This window comes from Triturus cristatus, chromosome 6 (assembly GCF_964204655.1).
Source record: "Triturus cristatus chromosome 6, aTriCri1.1, whole genome shotgun sequence".
In the NCBI taxonomy this organism is placed as follows: Eukaryota; Metazoa; Chordata; class Amphibia; order Caudata; family Salamandridae; genus Triturus; species Triturus cristatus.
In genome coordinates this window covers 1,508,129,351-1,508,154,092 of record NC_140589.1, presented here as the reverse complement: position 1 = coordinate 1,508,154,092, position 24,742 = coordinate 1,508,129,351, and the positions used below count along the sequence as shown (strand labels likewise).

The following is a 24,742-nucleotide window of genomic DNA, read 5'->3' as shown; positions in this document are numbered from 1 at the left end:
CCAAAGGCAAGCTTGTATGTGCCCGTCCGCACCTGGACCGCGCCCTGCACCATAACTCCTGCCTGTTAGGCATCAGTTTCAACTCGCAAAATAAAATACTCTAGAAATGAACTTCTGACACTTATTACCACAGGTAAGAATATTAAATGCAATCTTTTTGAACTGCAGTTTGGTCCCATACAATGCCCCTTTTGTAATATAGCTTTTACATACATTTCTATCTCCATGTATCTCCATGTACTCGGTTAGTCATCCAGGATGATCTTTCCTAACTACCTCTCCTGCCCCATTAAAATGCGCAATTATTAATATGCTCTCCCTAGTAAAGCATAAGCTTGAATTTGCTGACATGATCGAGTCACACAATCTGGACATTGTTTTCTCCACAAAGTCCTGGGTGGATCAAGCATCTGAACCAGACTTTGTTCAAGGGCTACCAGCAGGGTTCGCCATACTCAAGGCGTATAGAATAGGAAAACACGGGAGAGGGTTAGCGATAGTTCACAGAGATCACTTGACAGTTGCAGGTGTGCAGGTTAAGGGAACAACAGAATGCTTTAGTTTAAAATTGAACTCAGCAACTGCTACACTTTTAAGGGCTTGTTAATTTGGCGTCTACCAGGCTCATAAGCTACCTTTTTAGAAAGCATCAACACCTTTATCGAGGACAGCATTAACACATCAGACTTTACAATCTTAGGAGATTTCAATTTCTATTTAGAAAATCCTGATGACCGCAACACTGCCTTGTTAATTGCTACCTACACATGTATCAGGGCACACACTTTATGGCATCTTTACTAATAACTCACTGGTGGACATCTCAGTTATCTTACCGGTTCTGTGGTCAGACCACAAGGTAGTTATGTTTTGGATCAGCATCACTCAATCACAACTGAGATCCAGAAAGACTCCCTTAGACATTACGGGACAGTTCTTGAATAAGGTAGACCCCTTAGCATTTCATGAAGCCCACTCTAACACTAAACCTCCTATCGTTCTAGATGTTAATCAAGCAGCAAATGAGTACTATCCATGGATTAGCAATGTGGTGGATTCTTTAGCACCTTTGAAAACTTTTTCCAATTGGTGGACAACTTCATCCGAGCCCTGGTTTATGGATAAACTTAAAACACAAAAGCAACTGTGCAGAAAAAAGGAAAGGCAATTGAGATCTAATTTCGATCCCCAGGATAAACATAAGAATACCCAATCCATTACTGACTAAAAAAATGGATCCTCTAAAAGAAGAGTATTTACTTCTCTTCAAAACTTTTAGTAGCTAAAAACTTGTGCAGAGAACTCTTACGTACTGTACAAAAGTCCGTCTGAGCCCTGGTTTACGGATAAACTTAAAACACAAAAGCAACTGCGCCGAAAAAAGTAAAGGCAATGGAGATCCAATAACGATCCCCAGGATAAAAATAAGTATACCCAATCCATAACTGACTAAAATAATAGATCCTCTAAGACAATAGAAATTACTTCTCTTAAAACATGTGCAGAGAACTCTTCTGTACAGTATACAACGTAACCAAGCTTCCAGATCCTACTAATGACTACTGCAGCCAAGACCTGTGTAATTCACTAGAAATATCCTTTCAATGAAAAGTCGAAAAACATCTACAATTCTTTTACAACCACTAGCTCTTTAGATTAAACTACTGATTAAACCACAGAGACTTCATGCAAAAACTCTAGGAGTCTTTTCTCTGCTAGATACTGAGCAAGTCTCGGGCTTATAAACATATTTAAGTCCGGCTCACCAGCTGACCCCTGTCCTCCATAGATAATCCATCTTGCACCAGCAGTCAAAAGTGACCAACTCACTAATATTCTAAACGCCATTATAACGACAGGACTCTTGCCTCCCGACTTAAAAACGTTTTTCATATCTTCATTGCTAAAAAAATCTAACTTAGATCCAACTGAGCCAAGCAGCTACAGGCCCATTGCTAGGCTACCCTTTCCTTCTAGAATACTAGAAAGAGCATTAAACATGGAATTAACATCCTCCACAAACAATAAAACTCTGTTAGATCCAACTCAGTTAGGATTCCCAGCTTCTCACAGCACAGAGACTGCTTTAGTCGAAGCCTCTGAGGAATTACGGTTGATACTCGATGAAGGAGGGAAGGCTGCCTTGATCTAATTGGACCTATCGGCAGCCTTCATTACAGTCCACCATGACATATTAGTCAACCGACTCTCTGATGCTGGTATAAACGGGGTAGCATTAAAAACTCTTAAATCTTTTCTGTCAGACAGAGTCTAACATGTAACAATGGGTTATTCTTCCTCGGACCCTCATAGGCTGCCATGCGGGGTACCGCAGGGCTCGTCCTTGATCCCTTCCCTTTTCAATTTATATTTAACACCACTGGCTAAGTTAATAGAACTTGTGGTTTCTCAGTTATATCATATACCGATGACACCCAGCTAATTGTCTAAATTTACAACAACCCAAATTAAACAGCAGAATGCTTTAATAATTGCATGGATCTAATCAATAAATGGATGAGAGACAACTGCCTGTGAGTTAACCCGGGAAGACAGAGGTTCTTCTCCTGGGGAACGACATCTCGTTTTGGGCACCCAACTGGTGGCTAACTGATATGGGCTCTCTGACCATATCTGTGAAGAAAGTTAAGAACTTAGGGATCATCTTTGATGGTAGATTGATGTTTAAGGACCACATTAATAACTTAACATCATCAGTATTTTTTATCTTAAACATAATTAGAAAGATATGTTCATTTATTACCTTAGACCTTCAGAAGACAGTGGTCATTGCACTGGCCCTGTCCAGGTTGGACTATGGGAATGCCTTACTCCTGAATAATAAAAAAAAACGTGTTAATGAAACTACAGATGCTCCAGAATACGGACACAAGAATGCTCTTTGGCATTCTGATCCTAAATACAAAGAATCCCAAGAACTGATTAAATTACACTGGCTCCCAACTCACAAATTAATCCAGTTAAAATCTGAATGCATAGCTTTCAAAGCGCTGCATAATATTGGCCCAGATGTTCTGAAAAAGCGTTTCATTTGGTAACTCCCATTAAGACACTTAAGATCATCCAGTGCCAAATTTCTTATGGTCCCAAGGATAAAAAGAGCTCAGTGGGGTGGACAAAGTTTCATTTCAGGAACACCGAGACACTGGAACTCCCTTTCCATTAAACTCAGAGACAGCCCAAATCTCCTATCCTTTAGGAAGTCACTAAACACTTGTTTCCTTAACAAGTAGTCATTGTAAATGTAAGCTCCTTCTGTGTCGAAATCAGTGCTAAGACGCCTCTGGGCATTCGAGCACTTTATAACATTTAAATCAAATCAAATCAAGTCAGCAGGTGGCATGCCTGGCAGTGGTTATGGACTCCTGGACTGTCAGAGAGGGTGTGCAGGGCTGTGCACCATCGTTCTGGGGTCCGGCACACCCTGCAACAGCTGCAGCACTGGTGGCGCGCCGTCCTGGTCTGAGACCAGGACCTGCTGGACCTGCTAGGTTTTGAGGTTGCAGGGCCCGGTGGGAAATTATTATTAATATTAGTACTTGTGTTCTAATTTTATACAAGTGCTCGGTGCTATCTAATCATACTTGTTGGCGCTCGCTTGGGCTGATTATATAAGAAGTAATGCAGAGACTCCAGTCCTTTGTCCTGTCATTAAGATGGCGGTAGTTAGTAATAGTGACTTGGCATGTTCATTTTTTTGTAGCTCATACAGTGTCAAGCAATTTCCCAGTGATGTGTAGGTATGCGTCCATCTGTGCATTGAAAAACACATACTTAGTGAATTAGCCCATCGAAAGGGGTTGACTTGAGACTGAGATTGCGAATGAGAAGAGAAGCAAACATCATTCATTGCAATTTATAAGTAATTCCAAAATCTAGTTTAGTAAATTTAGAATAGGGTTAGGTAGGTTTTGGAAATCTGGAATAGAATGGTCCGCAATACTACTTGTCGAACTGATTTACAAAAATTCAATGTTATAGCGATTAGCTTTTCCTGCCCAAAAATTGCTTGGGCGAGATTATTTATTTACCACTAATCTTTATTTTATTTTATTGTTTTTATGTCTTACATCAGCATCCAGGGGCAAGAAGAGGACTGATGAGGCGGGTGAGGGAGCTGGAGATGCCTCCCAAAGTTCCGCGGCCAATGGCTCTGCTGGCCCCAGTAAGTCCTCCTGTTGTTAACTTTATTAGTTATTCCCCTAACTTTTACCGCTCCCTATTTTAATTAATTCCTGCCGGTTTCCTAATTTCTTTTCAAATCCTTTTCGATCTATCCATTTCTAAATTCTTGTTATCCTGCAATATCCTATTTACTTATTTTCCATATTTCAAGTTTCTGTACGTTACTTAAAACTGTCTCTGTACTGGTCTCTGTAGCTTCCTTTCTTCTGCTTTGTCAGTCAGCTTTGTCAGTCAGCTTTCCCTCTCCCCTTATATACCTTGTGGACTGCCTAGTGGTAGTGCTATAAGACTCAGAGAATCAATTGGTCAAGTACTAGTACTCAGCCGTGAAGATTGAATGCCCAAGTAAGGTATTCTATGCATGTTTGTTGAGATGATTACAAAGGCTTTCTTTTACTTGCTCATGCTCAATCAGTAAAATGAGAGTGTGGCCACATAGTCATGTTGGACACCCCAATGTTGTGCATGCATTATTTATTGCAGTATACCAGCAGTTGGACGGCCCCATTGCCTTTGCCAACCAAGACCACATGTCCAGTTGACCACCCTTTTATTTCTATTCAAAAACTCAGATTCATCAATAGCTCTGCCACTCCATTAACAAAAAGTTATTGTTCGTCTTGACTACCTGGCTTTTCAAAGAATTGCCAACAACAAAACACCCACCCTGATATTTTTGATAGAAGATACTGTAACCAAATTGTAGTGATGTATTGTGGTTGTATTTTGTTATAAAAATAATTAATAGAGGTAGGCGTATCTGGAATCTAAACATGTGTAATGTTTTTTCTAGCCTCACTGACCACCAGTGCCGGGGCCAGCAGTGACGGCGCCAGCCAAGCAGATGTGGCAGCTGTCCATGGGGGTGAGCGAGCAGCAGTGGCGGGTGATGGTAAGTCATATTGATTGCTTATCGACAATTAAAAATATACTCAAGCACAGTTATCAACAAACAGAATCTCCCACCTTAGCGGCACCGTGCCCTATGTAGGCCTCCCGCCCGGCAGACATGCTTAAACAGTTGCACCATTGCCAAGGTAGCTTGTACAGATTGAACTTCACCAACCGCGCCCTCACGGGCCCCTGTTCCCTTATCATAAAGATCTCAGGCCTCCTAGCTGCTATACATTTCCCATTAGGGCTGAGCTGTATCTGCACTGATTTCGTCTGGTATAGTGGACAAGTCAATCGTATCAGGCAGTGTGTCCCAACTTTCACAGTCTAGCCGAACGGGCAGCGCATAAATGAGCCCTCAACGGCGCCCCAATCGTGTACTGCAACAGGCACAGCTTGAGAAGGCTGATATTGTCTAGATTTAGTGCTGTGTAGGCACAATAGCATTCATCAATGACATACAGGGCGTTATATAATTCGGCCACCAGCAGGCAGGTCACTACAAGATAAGCTGTGTATGGACGAGTAAGCTGTGTATGGACTCTTGCAAGACCTTTAAAATCAATTAAAGTTGGTTTAAAAAACAAACAAAAAAATATATATACTCAATGTAAGAGTGTACTGTTGACTTGTGAACACGCCTCTTTAGCAGATACAGCAGGAGGTGAGTATTTAATGGCCTCTTCTACCTGCAACTCAGCAGACAAAGTTTCATAATGAACTTGAACTATGATGGTTGATCGAAAAGGGAAGGAAGGATGGAAGAGAAAGGATGGGGTAAATGTAATATAATTGAAAGAGAAGGGTGCATGTGTAAAAGGATACATATATATGGGTGATAGGATGCATGGGTGGGTGAAGGATGGATGAAAGGGTATACGGGTAAGAGAGGGCCTGCCTTGGTAGGTGAAAGGGTATGGGTGAAAGGATGCCTGCCTCGGTGGGTGAAAGGGTATGGGTAAAAAGATGCCGGCCTGGGTGGGTGAAAGGGTATGGGTGAAAGGATGCTTGCCTGGGTAGGTGGGTGAAAAGAATCCTCTGGTGGGTTTCATGGGTGAAAGGATGCATAGGTATGTAAATGTATGTTGGTGAAAGATTTGTTGTGACTGAGAACCATGTTTGGAAGGATGGATATATGGATGGATGGTTGTTTCAATGGTGAAAACTGGATGAGAGAATGTAAAACTTAAACGGTGAGTAGCAAAGCCAAGGGTGAAGAATAATAATAATAGAAGAACAATGCAATGATGAATGGATAAATGCTTGGAATGAAAAAGAAACAAGGGAGCTTCTCTGGAGCGGCGTGTTTCTCACCTACTTTACTTGCTTGGAATGGTTTTATCAAGGCGTTGATTCAAAGGGTTGAGGTGGTATTTCTGACTGCCCCCTCGACTCACAGTAGTTTTCAAGTGCAACATATATTATGTATCCTACCCACCCATCATCAATCACCTCCCTCCCTCCTTTACCATTGCATTTCACCAGTGACAACCATGGTGATGACCTAACGACTGCATGTTTTAATTCGGTGGCACTGCATTGTTGGCTGTGCAATGTGCATCTGCTTCAGTTAGTGAAATTTCCAAAGTTCGTGGCAATGTGAAAATAAGGTGTGCTTCCCTTCCCTCCCAGTACCCCCTCAGTCACATCCTAGAACATAACTTCTTTCCTAAATTCTGTCCCAGCCTTATGAAAGAATTGAAAAAAACATTCTTTGAATGTGCCATGTGCCCCTTTCTTCTGACAAAATGATATATTTTATTATGGCTTCCATAATGGATTACATATGTTCACATTTTTCCCTTTCAACATTTACCAACCAGTGACTCACTGCTAGCCCATGCTTCGGCACATGATGATCAGTAAAACGTCTACATACCTGGCCTAATCCCTCTAATTTACCAGCAGTAGAGTAAGTTAATAATTCTTTTCCTTACCGCCAAGCAAATCTATTTTGTTGGAAAAAAGTAATTTCAAAGTGTGGTGATGGACGGTAAGGCCAGGGAGTAAAGTGGGACTAAGAGTAGGTACCTTCACTTATGTGGATGGGATAGTCTGTGCCGAAAATGGCAAATATAATATCCTGTTCCTTAATCCTTTCCCTGTACTGTAGTACATCACTTTTTCCACCATCTACTTACAGTAAACAGAAGGATGTCTGCATGATTGATTTCATAGTACCTCATCTGACATATTTCATTCATAGTATTCATCTGCCTTCTAGTGGGGGTACAATTGAAAGGCATTTTGGTCAGAGCATGGCCATAGGAATAAGATTATTGTCTATTACAATTGCACCACCTGCAGACATTAGCAAAGAAACACGAGTATGACTAGGGTAACAGCTGAGCTAGCATGCGTCCATTAATTTAGTAGAAAAAGAGAAAGAAGAATACTTGTGTACTCCATAGTGCATAATGTCTGAATCTCTAATCACATCAAAATTGAATGACTGTGCCACTACATTATGTGTTTTGCTAACAGCCTTGTTTACAATTTGATATAGATAATCCTGCTGGTCCTAATAGGCAGGAGATAGCAGCTCAGATGCGGCAGAGGAAACTGGAGGTCATCAGGGCACAATACCAGCAGCTGGTGGTCGAGGAGGAGGAGCAGGAGGAAGCGGCAGAAGCTGCAGATGCTCAGAACCCTAGCCAGACCCCAGTGCCGCCAGCCACTAGCACCACAGTCCGTTTGCTGCCACCTGCCACCATTCAGTCACGGCTGCCCCCCCTATTTCCTCTCATTTGAGCTCTGTATCATGCAGAGGCTGGTGAGCATGGAATCCAGGCAGGAATGCATGATAGGCACCTGCAGAAGTTCCTAGCCCACCGTAGTGCCCTCTTCTGCCCTTTTTAATCCTTTTTTTGGTGGGTGGGACTTGTTGTTGGGAGAGGGTGAGAATGTGGGAGTTGGGACATTTGGATTTATTTTAATGGACTATTACATTGTGGGACTTAAGATTGGACACCTTTCTTTTGGGATATTGTTTGGGGACAGGGAGATTTGTTTGAGGAGAGTAGTGGGGCAGTGGTGGGTTTAGTTTATATTGTTGGGGGAATAAATATTTCATAATTTTACATTATCATTTAAATCTTTTTGGGGGTGTTTTACTTCGCACAGCTGCTTTTGCCACATGCTGTTTTTATAATCTGGTGATAGCGTATAACAAATTAGTTATGCGGTACCCTTGTCCTACTACTCTGCTCCTAGTCTATGCAGTCTGCAACTATATTGATCCCTAAGGAGTGTGGGGGTGATTTTCAATTGTCTATATTGCAGTACAACAATGATCCACAGGTCCCTTACCTGAATAGATGAAGCGGGTCTGCATGGTTTTCCAAGATGCCATTGTGGTGGTAGTAGTAGCTTGCTAGAACACTAACAGTGAATCCATCAGAAGCGAGGTCCCACTCCCTCCTAGGTGAACTCTAACTGTAGGGTAAGGACTATTCGCAGGGAGTTAATAGGTTGTATATTATTACATGAAAGCTTTACAAACAATTAAGACAGTCACCAGACTCGACTACTAGTACACAAGAAGAGAGACAATTGAGAAAATATAATAAGCAATGCTAAATTGAATTAAATTAAATTGAATCATTCAGAACAATGAAGAGCTATTAAAAGTCATGAAATGAAGTGGACTCGAACTCTGAAGTGCACAAGGGTAAGCTTTGATGCAACAGAGTCCCTGAATGATGATGCTGGCAACTATTTTATTCTGAAAATATTGAATACTATATTTATGCGTGGGTGGGTAAATGTGGCTAGTGTGGGCTATACTTAGAGCTGAAGATCCTGCACTGAGTTGGTGTTGCTTTCACCACATCCACCTCACCAAGTGTGTGATCAACTAATGGTGTAAATTATTAAGTCACATCTCAAAAAATCACACAGCCCGGGTGAAGAGGGTAAGGGGTTTGATGAATAGATAGGAAGGGGGATATGGGGAAAGGTTTGACAAACACAACAAAAAGACAACATTCATCTGGGTAATGAGCAGCCAACAATCATAAATCTGTTATGGGAGGAAAAAGGCACGAAGAAATGAGTATAGATAACTTAAATGCAATGCAAACCAAACTGTCCGTTTTCCCCCAGAGAGACCCAAGTTACATTATCTAAATGTTCTGTGTTACCTAGCTTTGAAAGATTGCAAATATTTTACAAATTATGTAGGAGCCAACTTAAGCGAACAACACACAAAGTTCTAATGATTATTATTTAAAAAAATGATACTGTATTGCCAAATTGGGAGCTGCATCTGCATTCCTCTTGGACTGTCCGTCATTCTTGGGTACCTGGTGGATGCGGTCCTGTAAGGTAAGCATGAGTGTTATGTTGCTTTTCCAGTTTGGCACAGGATAAGAGGGCCTGCGGATTGTAAAAAAAATGATATTGTAGAATAAAGGAGAAAGAAAGAAGTTAAACTTCATAAGGAATGCACCAAGAAGACTCAGAGGCAGCCCAAGAGAGAAGAGCAGAGCGTGTGAACAATTAGGTGAGAGCAACTTCACAACAACCACACATCACACAAAAGTGACCGCATGTGACTACCAGTATGGGTCTGATCAAACTCACAACTGTCATGATCATCAATTCATCATCATAAATCATAGCAATAAAATGTAGCCTAATTGCATGTGCACAATGTGATGATCATTCATGGCCACATGTTTGTCCCTAGTTACTTACTACAACAGACCCCCTCCCAACCACCACTTAGCTTCAAATTTGAGCCAGACCGCACTGAGCACACACACCCAGCAACATTGCATTTTGCAAATCAAGTAAGTGTTGGGTAGGCCACTTTAAACAAATTGGTTGGTCTCATTGAAGTTAAAAACTTCCTTTTTCTGGTGGCAGTTCTCGAAGTAGACATGCTCACCCCGAGTCCTTCCATCATCCTGATCCTCCAGACTCCGAGTAAGGTGTCTAACTCCGTACCTACTGTGTCCCGACTCAAATGCAATAGTCTGACCTGTACTACAATGCTGTTGATGCACAACAAAAGAAACATTGAGTCATTTTTTGTGTAGACTAGATATGTGTTTGTGTTATCTAAAGGGACTGGTCTGGTCTGACCCTTTGAGGAGTATAAAGCAGAAAACAAAGCAGTGTGGAGTGGACCCGGTGAACAAAGCTTGCTAACTCTCAAAGGAGAAGGAAAAAATCACCTTCAGGGAAAAAATTATCAGCCATCGGTAGGCCAGCTACATTGTAAATCTTCACAAACACATTTAAGAGTAATAGAGATAAATACCCAGTGTCACTGACTGCCACCACATGAATCAGCACAACACACTCACAAACAGCAATCACTCAGCGTTCAATGCATGCCATTTACCTGTTCTTCTAATTCAGGCGTGGTCATCGTGGTACATTGCCGCGGATCCATTGTTCACAAAACAGACATTCATAAATCAGATTTAGTATAGCAGTCCGGCTAGGCAAATAAACTAGGAAAGGATAGCTAGTCCCGGCCCAGGGATGGAGGCAGGCACAAATTTGTATTTCCAATGTCCTTGAAGGAAATGGGTTGTAGGGGGGCTTCTTCACTGCACACCGGTGCAACTCCAATCCAGCAATAAAATGTGTCTAAGACGGTGGGCTGAATTAGTCAGCCAGACAGAAAAAAAAATATATGTATGTTCCCCTAGCTATATCTTTTTTTGGCATCAAAGCAGATCAGCGATAGAGAGAGAAAGGTGTATGGGTGTTGGCCCAGGCCTCGTAGTCAGGGAAGTAGATCTCATCCTAATAACTCAGGTGGTTCACCCAGAAGCAGGTCCGCTAACACACTACTTCCATGACCTGAGTCTCCCTCATCTTCCTTCCATCTTACTTCTGGTATGGAGCAATCCGTGGTATAAAGTGCTGATTTATTTTGATTATGGTTATTCTCTCTTTTGGGGAAAGAGATTCGTCCTTCTCAGTGTGTCAACAGTTCCAGCAGCACTGAAAACACGCTCAGGAGAGACCCTGGCTACCAGGCAAGCCAGATAGTTTATTGCCAACCTGCTGAGCATTGGCTATTGGCACCTCTTCCCATACAAACAAACCAATGGGTTTAGACCTCTGTTGCGTTATCCAGATAGGCCTGAACCATCCGCTCAATAGTCATTGGTACTTCACCTTGTTCGGCCTCTTTTGCCTTCACCTCTGCCTCGGACTTAAGCTCTGCCAGTAGGAAACCCTCATATGCAGATTTTGGGGCTGATGCTCCTGTTCCTGTTGTTGCTGGTATTATTGTTATTGGTTTTGGCTGTTGTGAGCTCCGCTAGAAAGGTTTTGTATGTGTCTCTTCTAATATTTTGCCCTTCTGACTAATTTTATTGAAATTGTTTTATTGTGAACATGAATTTGTGCTTTTAATTTGCTGTATGTGTTTGCGCTTTTAAGGATATGGATATGGTCCTGTCTGAATAAAGTATTTTTGAATTTGAGCCAACAGCATTGCCCCCAGTCTCTTGAGCTGACAGCTGCACCGCAGAACTTGAGCCCTGGAGGAGTGGGCCTCTAATTTCCAGCCGTTCTTTCTCTAACTCACTGGCTTGCTCAGCAATCCATGTTTTGTAGTTTGCAACATCCCCGTCTGAAAAAGGAATAAAAGTGGACATCAATGCTTTGTACTGTGGATCAAGAATTTCGGCACAGATGCAATATTGGATGACACATTGTCTCTTTGCAGCCTTGCATTCACAGATAAGCAAAGGCTTAAGCTCTCCACCAACTCATGCGCTTCTTTCTTTCTTTCACACCTGCATACATTGCAGACACCTCCTTTAGCTGTTCCTGTAGCATGTGCAACAACTGGATAGTTGGGCATGTACTCCTTGCTGACTTTCCGTGTGAACACCTCAAAAGAAATCAGCAACTCTGTCAGGCATTTGACTAGGCCCCATTGGTCCATCTCAGTGATCATGCCTTTCACAGTTGCATCCCCTCTTTGCATGGCATATTCATTTATTGGTCTGTACTGCTCAAACAGACATTGCAACATGTAATAAGTTGAGTTCCAATGTTTTGGCACCTCCTGTATGAGTGCTTTAACTGGAATTCTATTGTCACATCGAATTACCCTCAGCTGCTACTGGGCTTTAAATGAATGGCTGAAATTAGTGCATTTTTTTTGCAGGTGGACAGTAAGTTGCTTACTTGGTCTTCTTTTTTTAGCAAGTCCTGTACAATGATGTTGATGCGACACACTAAATATAGGACCCTGACATAGCTACCATCAGCCATGGCCTTAACTATATTACTGCCATTGTCCATGGCAACAAATTCAATGTGAAGCCCTCTTGGTCACAGCCATTCAAAGACCTTGTTGTTACAAGTCTTTCAAAATGTTTGCAGCAGTTTAGGAATTCTCCATGGTGAACATGGCTACTGTCACATGCTTCCGAGCGCTATTAAATATATCAGCACTGTTGACACCTGCAGATATCTTTTCTCTAACCCCAACAAAAGAGATCCAGTGTGTAGTGATGCACATGCAATCAGCGGCTTGACAACTGGTTCACATGTCTGTGATCAGGTGGGTAGTGTGAATAGCACTCTGTTGCAAAGCTTGGCCAAGCAATTCCAGCACATTGTGATGTAGCGCTGGAACAGCAACTCTGGCGAAATAGGTCAGGCTGAGAACCTTGCATTTTGAGCAAATGGCTACAACAAATTCTAGAAAACCCACCCCTTCTACTAAAGAAAAAGGGAGGATGTCCAGGGCTAACATTTTAGCCAGCTTCTCGTTGTACAAATGTGCTGTTGGGTGGTCTGTTAATACTGCCCCTCCTGCCTAGACATGCCAAAAATAGTAGCCAGATTTTTTTCTTTTCTGGTGCTACTGATGCAGGTGACTTCATGAGAGCAGACAGTGGTAGGCTGACTGTGCATTTTAGCATGGCAGTAACTATACTCTCTTGCCTTGGTGTCCCGACCTGAGTCTTGTGCCATTGCAATGTTGCTGATGCAGGTGATATTACTGCACTGCTGGGGACAGGTCTGCTTTGCGTAATGAAAATATCTTCCTCTTCTTCACCTTCCACTGTGATCGGATCGGATTTCCTGCTTAGCCTTTCACCTCCTTCAGCAACACCACTTGCAGTTTTTTGGCCACTGAAGTGCGCCTCCCACTGAATCATATTGTATTTTCTCAAATGGATTGTTTGGTCTCCGGTACCATAGTTTGCAGCAAACTTACCCCGACTAACTCTTGCGCCACAAATGGATCATATGACCATGTTCACCTCCTTCTTGCTAACTGTAAAGCAGTCTTAAACTGGGGAGGTCCACTTTCTGATGCTAGTGGCACTGCCAATGTCAAATGAACTGGCAGAAAAGTGAGCAATTTGACGCTTGCCTCTCAGCAGAACCTACTTCTACTGAAGTAGCTGTGGATGTAGGTCACTGCCAGGACTTTGCAATATGGCAGCTGGCGGTGGTGGTGTTATCTGTGGTTCCACATCCCTCACAGCAGTTTGGGATGGGGTAAAGTCGGTCTCCACTGGGGCTGGGCTAACATCCAGGATGACTGGATCGTCATCATCCTCCTCCTCTACATCCATACTTCTCAGGATTTCATGAACCTTTCTTTTCCATAGCCTCTAGAAGATCTGGGTTGAATCCATCATCATTCTTTAGCTCACTCCGCCACCCCAGTTCAGACACAGCTATATGCAAATCAGCCTTGACCCTGTGCCTCATGGGAACAGTACAGCCCAAACTGCCAAGCCATGTCTTCTCTGGACCGGTAACAAGCATCTTGGGACCGGTTTCGGGCTAACAGCCCTCATCAGCCAGGCCAGCTTGAATCCAGAGGCAAAGTTAGCAATGGAGCCAAGCATCCTGGGACCGGTTCTGGCCTATCATTTATTATACTGCTATCTCATTTCTCAACCATCCATGCAAGCCTACAGCAACGGGCCACACTGGCTTGATGCACAAAATGGCTGCGGTGCCACACAGTCTTCAACAACAACAATTCTGGGCAAGAAGGCATTGGGAAAAAAGAGAAGACATTCAGGCCTGTGGTAAAATCACACTGGCATGGGGAACAAAGGCAAATGGTGGCCTATGGCAAACATGCATACACATACTCCAGCCAGAAAAGGGACGCATTGGTAACACATAGAACACAGCATTAATTCAACAATGCACACAAAAAAATTACCATGGCTAAACATGTTTACAACAACACATATCCTCCAAAGGCATTTCCCCACCTATACACTGTTTGCAGGAGAAAGAAATTGTGCGATACCACAAAAAACACATTTTATATTTTAATCCAATGCCATCCATTGTCTAAAAGATGTTTAAATTCAACAGACATCACAGAAACAGTTGTTTAATGCACCCATGACTAGCACTAAGCCTACTATCTGGAAGCCCATAAGCAGACTAGGCCACATAGTGAATTAAATCAATATTTCAAATGTATTACATATCATGAAGAAAATGAAGTGCACTGTGTAACATTTCTTCCTTTTAAAAGAAGAAAAATGACATGCAAAAAAATAACTAGGCCCCTACTCAAACTGCAGGCCACCCACCACAATACATTTTAAAAATCAATTAAAAGTACAATTAAATCCCAGTGCATGCCCCCAATCAAACAAAGAACACCCTTGTACACCAGTTTTTCAACTTGCTTGTGAAATCTTGAATACAAAGTCCTTAAATCCAATGGTATATATGCAACAGACAAGGAGAGTGATCCTTCCAGCTCCAAATCCCAATGAAAACTTACCAGGAGAGGGACAAAGCACTGCTAGGAGCCAGCTGGACAGGAACAGGAAGTTGGAAACTCATTCGCACTTTCATCCTGTTGGAAAAAAACTAAAAAAAACTTGATCCTCGCACATAAAAACAATGCCAACCATCCTTTTGAGGAGGTCTTTGACTCCAAATAATCATTTTGGGAAGATTTTGATGCTTCTCGAGGAGAGAATCTTCCCCAGAATGTTATGCGTTGGATCCTGCGCGTTCAGGATTGTGTACATCAGGAAACATCTGCCTGCAGCCGCTGGTGCACCTGAATGGCGTATTGGCGAATATATTAGTTACAAGGGGGCATATTATATAGGAAGTGGGGGTGAGAGGCGTTAGCCTCCTTGGCTTAATGCATCTCATCGCCACTTCGGAAGCACCAGGCTGCACCATATTACCAAGGATATGGTGCAGCCTGGCGTTTCCCCCTGCACAACTTTACGCCAACGCAGGCACCCTTGCACCAAACTATGCAAACTGTGAGCAGAGTGGAGTTTTACGCCCAGGTCTGGCATTTTTTTTTAACAACAAATTTTATTGATTTTCCAACGTACCAAATGGGCAAAGCCCAGCGAGGCTAATACACATTGAATGTATGAAATAAAAACCAAAGGTACATTGCATAGAGCCCCATGGGTCCGCAAAACAACAAACTACAAAACCACAAACAGCATCATACACACATGTAGAGTATTGCAAGTACATTATATATACATTACCAGCCACAGAAAGTCCAAAGCAGTGCACTAAACAGGTGAATGGCTCACCACCAATATTTCAATGGGGTCATGGGTTGCAGACTGCGACAGTGGGGGGAGGTCAATGCCTCTGTAGGCGGCCCAACTAGATCATATCTTTCCATGTTCCAGGTCTGGTATTTATGATAAAATATGAAATAATTATTTGGAGAGAGTCACAAATTGGGAAAGACAAACAGAGAAGTAACTTTTCTTGGCTTCTCTGATTTTACATTTATTTCAGCTACGTTGATATATTTTGTTTACTTATATGATAGCTCCAAACCATTCTCCTTATACTCTGCTCACTCTGCCCAGTTTGAGAGATTTTACTTCATCAATGAACCAAGGATTTCTTTGTTCCATGTAGGTGTATTCCAAGAAAATCTGTGGAACTTAGGGTGGCCGTTGGTGGCCGTTGGCCGTTGGCCATTGGTCGGCTTAATGTTTAGTGGGGACTTCAATATACACTTGGTCTCATTGAAATCATCTGATTGGTCAAGCAATGGATTTGCTGAGCTGTGTCGTGATAACCTGCAGCAGCTTGGCCTAATTATGCTTAATGAATCATTCTTCTAATTATGGTTCAATTATAGACTATTCTTTTATATCAGTTGATATGGGTCCAAATATCCACGATTATAAGGTTATTCCAAGAGTGGAAAGTGATCACAATACCCAGACATTAACCTTGGATTTTCCAATAATTTATGTTACTTTAACTTATAGTTTGAAAAGGTTGGTTTGGCAATCCGACAATCAGTCTGAAATAATGGTTGCTAACCTTTTAATAAATCTAAGTGCCTCAAGTATTCTGAGTGGAGGAATGATGGTGCCCATGTGGAAATTTATTTCTACATTATTGGTGGAGAAATTTACCCCAAGAAACTCAGCTAAGTCCACTCCTTGAATATGACAACCAATAGGTGGCATAGTTATCGGTCAACCTATTTCATTTTTAATGAAAAGCTGAAGCTACCAAAAAGGTCCTATGGACAGGAAGTCTGGAAGGCAAAACAACAATATCAACAGGGTTCATGGCTTAGGTTACTAAACGATAACAAGATCAACAATGCCAAAGCATTCTGGGGATCATCAACGAACTGAAAAAAGGTGGTAACAGGGCCCATCATGACAATATTATAGAGGAGCTATGGGTGAAGTTTAGTATCAACTCGTATGGACTCAGAGCTGCCAACCTAAATAGGCGGATATGAGTCAACATTACGAGGACTGTAACAAACATCACCATTGATAGGGAGTAGACCAGCATAAGCATGATATATGGAACCTCTGAGTAAATAAATAGCACATGTTCTGAGCCGGATTAGATAAAATGGGGCCCCCGACCATAATGGAATGCCTAATGCTATATTTTGAGTCAATCCTGATTTGTGGGCCAAAATCATGACCCCTTTGTATAATGAGGTTCTAGCAACAAATATTGTTCCAGAGACCTGGCAAGGGAGCATAGTGCAGCTGATCTATATAAGCAGCCCAGCAGATAATCCCTCAAATTATCGGTTAATTGCTATAACTGACGTAGAGGCAAAGTCTTTGCCTCCTGATTATTGACCCATCTGGGAGAATGGGCAACATCACAGGGAATAATCCCAATTAACCAATCAGTGTTTTGTAAGGGTCATTCAAAATAACTATTCAATTAACCCTTAACATACTTGTTGAACACGCTTTCAAAAAAACAAAATTTATACATTTGTTTTATTGACCTAAAAGCTGCATTCAATTCTGTTCCAAGATCCATACTATGGCGGAAACTTGCTAGATGGGGTATTCCCCAAAAGCTTCTCGATGCTATTATACTCTTGTACACAAACACTTGGGTTCAGGTTAAGTTAGATGATGGATCTAGCCTGTCTTGGATAATTAAAACCTGCACTGGCCTTAAACAAGGCTGTGTATTGGCCCCATGCCTTTTTAACCTTTTTATGTCAGATTTGTTACAGCCTTTGGAAACTACTAATGTCCACCCTCCCAAACTTGGTAATGAGCATCTTAAATATCTCCAGTATGCCGATGATGCTGTTTTACTCAGTCAATCCCCAATTGGTCAACAACACCACATTTCTGCTTTTCACAAATACATCGACAACCTCGGCAACCTTGGACTGAATCAGCTCGTCCCCTCCCCGACCCACAGAGCCGGACACACCCTTGATCCCATCTTCGCAGGAGGGATGAACATCCATTTTAGCCACACCACGCAGCCCTTCTGGACAGACCACCACTGCGTACATTCACCTTCAACACCACCACTGTACCCAAACCCACCGAGCCGGCCACGAAGGAACTGGAGCAAGATCACAGAGGAACACCTCAACACTACCCACTTCCATGACCCCCCCTCCGACATGACCGAATTCAACTCCACAGCCAAAGAATTACACAGCTGGAGCGCCGGATGCACCGACAAGCACGCACCCCTCCGCCACCGCGTCAAACAACGCCCCCTGAAAGCTGTCTGGTTCCCCACCGACCTCCAAGAAGACAGGCGTTCCTGCAGATGCCTCGAGAAAGTCTGGCAGAACAGGGAAACCACAGAAGACCATAAGAATACAGGAACGCCATGAATGAATACCCCTAGCACATAAGAGCCACCAAGCAGACCTTTATCAAGAACAAGACCCACACCAATGCAAGGAACACAAAATAATTCTTCAATGTCATACAACAATTTACCAAACCCCCCAGCGAAGCCACGGACGCCACACCTTCTCAGGACCTCTGCAGCAAGCTCAACTCCTTCGTCCACCTGAAAGTTAAGGGCCCTCTAAAACAACTTCAGGGAGCAGACTCCGGGCACCAACCCCCTCCCCACCACCGACAACCAGCCACCCATCACCTCCTGGAAACCTGCCACCACTGAAGACACCGCCATGACCATAAAGAACACCCACTCAGTAGCCCATACGGACCCCTGCCAGCCGAACATCTATTACCACAGAGCTGCAGCCGCCATGGCACCCGAACTTGGCTGGACCATCAACGCGTCCCTCAAATCCGGCACCTCCCCTGACAACTGGAAGTGGGCAGAGGTCAAGCCCATCCACAAGAAGTCCTCGGCTGACCCGACGGACCTGAAAAACTACCTGCCCATCTCTCCTTCCCTTTGCAGCCAAAGTCACCGAGAGATTCATCAACGCCCAGCTGACCACCTTCATCGAAGAGAATTCCATCCTCGACTCAGTCAGGATTTCACAGCAACCAAAGCACCGAGACCGCCCTCCTCACCACCACTGATGACATCGGCTTGCAATTTGACCAGGGCCACACTGTGGCCCTCATCCTACTAGACCTCTCTGCTGCCTTCAACACCATCTCCCAATGCACTCTCGCAGCCAGACTCCACAACTCTGGTATGTGAGGAACTGCCCTCGACTGGATCCGCTCGTTTCTCTCCGGCAGAACCCAAAATATCAGACTTCCTCCCTTCCTCTCCGAACCTACAGAGATTAACTGTGGAGTACCCCAGTGATCCTCTCTCAGCCCCACACTCTTCAACATCTACATGGCCCCCCTCACCATCCTCATCAGAAAGCATGGGCTCAGCATAGTATCTTACGCCGATGACACCCAGCTCATCCTCTCTCCCACAAAGAACCCCGAAGACACCAGACTCAGCTTTCAAGAAGGAATGAAAGACATTGCAGCCTGGATGAGCAACAGCTGCCTTAAACTGAACTCGGAGAAGACAGAGGTCCTCGTCCTTGGACCCTCCTCCACTGCGTGGGACAGCTCCTGGTCACCCCCTGCCCTTGGAAACCCACCCACCCCAATGGATCATGCCCGGAACCTCCGCATCATCCTAGACTCCTCCCTCACCTTGACCTGCCAGATCAACTCCGTTTTTCCACCTGCTTCAATACCCTTTGCATCCTCCACAAGACCTTCAAGTGGATCCCCCGAATTTAGAAATACCATCACCCACACACTCATAACCAGCAGACTGGACTGTGACAACGCCCTCTACATCGGAATCAACAAGACCCTGCTACACAAACTCCAAACCATCCAGAACACTGCTGCCAGACTAGTCCTCAGAACCCCACATCATGAGCACATGACCCGGCAACTACAAGACTTCCAATGGCTCCCCATTGAGAAAAGAGTAACCTTCAAGCTACTCACCCACGCCTACTAATCCCTCCACAACATCGGACCCAAATACCTCAACGAAAGAGTCTCCTTCCACTTACCCGAAAGGATCTTCCGCTCCGCTGACCTCGCCCTGGCAGAGAACCCACACATCCGCAGAACCAGAGCAGGTGGAAGAGCCTTCTCCTACGTAGCAGGAAAGACCTGAAACATACTTCCAGTCAACATCAGATGCTCCCCCACTCTGCACACCTTCAGGAAGAACCTCAAAACCTGGCTCTTCGACTGATCCGGAGCTGCAACACCCCCTTCCCAGTGCCTTGAGACCCTCATCGGTGAGTAGCGCACTTCATAAACCCCTGCTTGATTGATTGATTGACATTATATTCAACTGTTTGGGGATAAACATCCACTAAAGTAAGATTATGAAAACAGGCCTGGTGAATTCTGAGACACGACCCTGGAAAGTGAGAGGAAGGCCAATTGAGGTTGTGATGAAATACAAGTATCTAGGCATTCTATAACATCATCTCTAATATATGCTTTTAAGTCACTACATAACTCATTAAGATTCCAATAATATGAATATCTTCTTAAGGTCATGATTGCCAAGCTTTTACCCACCACTACATATGGCTTTCCATCACCAAGTGAAAATATTCTAAATTATTCGATCTATTGTTAATCAAGGCTTGCAAGCCTGTCTCTGGAATGACTAAATCAATTGGCCAAGTAGTAATCTGCTTGAAGTTTCGTCTTCGAAGACAGTCCTTGGTGGCGAATGTGTAATTTTTTAAATGCATACATTCACTGTCCCTATCTGAACCTAGCTCCTGAGCAAAAAACTGTTTGTAAAAAATAAATCCATCTAAATTTGCTGGGGCTTGGAGATCCTACATTTTAACATGTTACTAAAGCTTGGATCTGCAGCCAGGGTCTCTGGAATTGAATACACTTAGTTTTAAACAGCTTTGGAGTGAACCTCTATGGGGGTTTAAAGGGGAGTTAACCTATTATTCTTGAGTTTAATGCTAGGATGATTGAAATGTGCCTGTATGAAAAAAGTAATGTTTTGGCCCAAATTTATTTACACAACCTGACCCTGCCCTATCTGGCACTTAGTAGTCTTGATAGTTAGGGCTGCTTTTTGCAGGGCCTCCAAAACATTCCTCAGGTGGACCAGGTTATCCTTCCAGGTGGAGCTAAAGACAGCAATATCGTCTAGATATGCTGCACTATAGGCTTCCAGGCCTGTAAGGACTTTATTCACCAACCTTTGGAAAGTAGCAGGTGCATTCTTCAAACCAAAGGGCATCACCACAAATTGGTAGTGCCCACTAGGGGTAGAAAATGCTGTCTTTGCAACATCAGCTAGTCTGATCTGCCAGTAGCCAGCTGTCAAGTCAAATGTGCTCAGAAACGTGGCTGAGGCCAAAGTATCTATAAGCTCATTTGCCCTTGGGATGGAATGGGCATCAGTCCTAGTGACTGCATTGAGACCCCTGTAGTCCATAAAAAACCTCATCTCTTTCTTTCCATCTTTGGTGTGAGGTTTAGGCACCAGGACTACTGGACTAGCCCAAGGGCTGTCTGAGGGTTCAATGACTTCCAAATCCAACATCTTTTGGACTTCTGTCCTGATACAGTCCCTGACATGATCAGATTGCATGTAAATCTTATTTTTAACAGGCAGACTGTCCCCAGTTTCCACTTCATGAGTGCACCAGGTAGTCTGACTTGGAGTCAGAGAGAACATATGTCTAAACTGGCTGAGAACTTTTCTGTAGTCAGCTTGTTGCTGGACAGTGAGGCTGCCTGCCAAGGCTACACCATCTACTGACCCATCATCAGGGTTCTGAGAGAGCAGGTCAGGGAGTGGGTCACTCTCTTCCTCCTGTCCCTCATCAGTTGCCATGAACAAGCCCATGTCAGCCCTGTCGACATATGGTTTCAGTCTGTTGACATGGAGCAACCTATGGGGACTCCTGGGAGTTCCAAGGTCTACCAAGTAGGTTACCTCTCCCTTCTGTTCAACAATTGTATGGGGGCCACTCCACTTATCTTGGAGGGCTGCTGGGCCCTGGCTGGTAAACAGTCAGCACCGCCTTTTGGTCATGCCAGGCCATTTGTAATTCCTGGCTAGCCTCAAGGTTTTTAGTTGCCTTTTCCATATACTCTGCCATCCTAGAGCGGAGACCAAGTACATAGTCCACTATGTCCTGTTTAGGGGGTTTGAGAGGTAACCCCATCCCTCCTTCACTAGACACAATGGACCCCTAACAGGATGGCCAAGCAAAAGTTCAAAAGGGCTGTAACCAACCCCCTTTTGAGGCACCTCCCTGTAGGCAAATAAAAGGCAGGGCAAAAGGAGGTCCCATCTGCGTCTAAGCTTCTCTGGAAACCTTTGATCATGCCCTTTAAGGTTTTGTTGAACCTTTCAACTAAACCATTGCATTGTGGGCAATAGGGTGTGGTGAATTTGTAATTGCAGTCAAGTAACTAGCCATGACGTTTGCACCCCAGTCTGATACTACCTCCTTAGGAAACCCACTATTGAGAATGCACCCAAGAGGGCCATTGCCACCACAGGAGCTGTGGTGGTCCTAAGTGGAATTGCTCTGGGTACCTAGTGGCATGGTCCACCACCACCACTATAAATCCGTGCCCAGAGGATGTCTGAGGATCCATGGGACCAACTATATCAATCCCCACCCTCTCAGAGAGAATCCCCACCACAGGTAGTGGTATCAGAGGGGGCCTTTGTGGTTCCAGCTGCCTTCCCACTGGCTTGACAGGTGACACAGGAGCGACAAAACTCCTTGGTGTCTTCAGACATGTGAGGCCAATGAAAGTGAGGGACAATTCTGTCCCAAGTCTTGTTTTGGCCCAGGTGACCTGCTAGTGGAATATCATGGGCTAGTGTCAATAGGAAGCCCCTAAACATCAAAAGTATTACCAACCTCCTGGAAGCACCAGGCCTGGGGTGTCTACTCTCATTATCCCAATATATTTTATGGGACCCACAAGCATTCCCAGCAGCCTCCTCAGCAGCTTGCTTTCTGAGGGGTTCAAGAGAGAGGCAGGTCAGCTGCTCCTGGCTCAGATCTGCCCTGGAAGGGCCCCCTGTCCCCAAGAACTCAACCTGATCAGACTCAAGCTCTTCTTGGACAGTTTCTTCTTCAGGACTAAGATCATCTCCCTCAGGAGGCTGATCTGTATTCTGAATCGGGGGGAGGCACTGCTTTAACTCTACTGCTCCTCCTCTTGGGAGGCACCTGGCCCATTCTTCCAGAATCCAGAGCCTGGTCAGTGTGAGACATTTTGACCTGTGACCTGGTCACAGCAAATACATATTCAGGGATTCCTAGCATTTCTGCATGTGTCCTGAGCTCCACTTCTGCCCAAGCTGAAGTTTCTAGAGCATTGCCAATCAAGCATTCAACAGGGAGGTCTGCACTTACCACAACTTTCTTGAGGCCAGTTACCCCTCCCCAGGAGAAATTAACAACTGCCAATGAATGGGCTGTCCTGACATTGCTAGCATTGGTCACTTGGTACATTTCACCGAGTATAATCTGCTCAGGAGCCACAAGATCTTTTGTCACCATTGTGACACTTGCTCCTGTGTCACTGAATGCCAAAGCCTCTTTTCCATTTGTCAAAGGCTGCTTGTATTTGCCCAAGTTACTGGGACTCACAAAGGAGGACATGTCCATGCCTCCATCACAGATAAGGACAGCCTGAGTTGGAACTCTGACTAGGCCAGAGTCCATCTCAGAGCCCAGGGTTAACCCTACTATACCATTATTCTGAGCACCACCAATTGTAGCTGCACTAGGGGGAACAGTTGCCTTAGGGGCATTGGTGGCTGGAGTTGAGTCTTTGGACTTTGTATAGTCACTTGTCCAATGGGTCTTCTGTTTACAGATTGTACTCCATGGTTTCTTTTGGCCTTTTCCTTTGTTAGAGTGGGACTCCCCCCCAGATGCAGATTTTTGGGGACCTTGATAAGACTTCTGGTCTTTACCCTTTTCCCCACCCTTGTCCGAGTTCTTTGAATCTTGCTTCTTTGGGTCACCACCTTCGTTCTGAACCTTCTGCATCACCCTGGTTCTGACCCATTTGTTTGCCTTCTTTCCCAATTCTTGGGGAGAAGTCAGAACAGAGTCCACCAGGTACTGATGCAACAGCTGATTTTGACAATTATTAAGGATTTGCTCCTTCATAATTAAGTTGTACAATCCTTTGAAATCACACACCTTTCTGCCAAGTAACCAGCACTCCAGAGCCTTAGTAGCACAATCTACAAAGTCCACCCAGTCTTAATTCTGTGCCTTTTGGGTATCCCTGAACTTTAACCTGTATTGTTCAATGGTTAGGCCAAACCCTTCAATCAGTGCACTCTTCAAGCTTTGGTGGTGTTCTCTAACAGTGAGGAGCTTATCTCTACCTTTGTCTGCAAAGGAGAGCCACAAGATTGCTGCCCACTGCTCCTCTGAACTTCACAGGTCCTTTCCAGTGCAGTAATCCATTTGTGGATGTCATCCCCACTCTGGTAGGGAGCGACAATCTTGTTTATGTTTCTATGGTCATGAGACCTCTCCCTAACACTAGGGATGTTGCTGGCACCAGGGGGCTCTAGCCCCAACTTTCTTCTAACTTTCTGAAGCTCTAGGGACTCCCTTTCTAGGGCTATCTGCTCTCTTCTGATTCTAAGCTGAGCTTCTTCATACTTGAGCAGTCTCTCTTTCCTCTCATGAGAGGATTCCCTCCTATGAGAGAAAACAGAGGTCCCTATGGAGGTGTCAGAATGGTTAAACTCCTAGGAAGGAGATCTTGACCTTCTAGGCACACTCCCAACTCTTCCTGGTGGAGTAAAGAGAGGGCCATCATGGCCATCTTCCTCATCTTCAGGAGGAGTTGCATCTTACAGATTAAGATCATTGTCATCTTCCTGGCCAGCTCCAGAGGTCAGGTCAGGGGTGGTTGTACCCCTGGGCCTTTCCTCACCTGCTGCC

The 24,742-nt window shown here is 44.1% G+C and overlaps 1 protein-coding gene across 1 annotated transcript in view; it reads left to right on the top strand.

The window, feature by feature from the left end:
* LOC146821614 (uncharacterized) overlaps positions 1-8,032 on the top strand; it is an 84,162-nt gene extending 76,130 nt beyond the window's left edge. The window contains exons 3-5 of the mRNA XM_085609881.1: positions 4,097-4,186; positions 5,000-5,098; positions 7,607-8,032. Of these exons, the coding sequence (XP_085466007.1) occupies positions 4,097-4,186; positions 5,000-5,098; positions 7,607-7,851 (434 nt within the window). The 3' untranslated portion in view covers positions 7,852-8,032. The remainder of the gene's footprint in view (positions 1-4,096; positions 4,187-4,999; positions 5,099-7,606) is intronic.
* Positions 8,033-24,742: the final 16,710 nt, after the last annotated feature.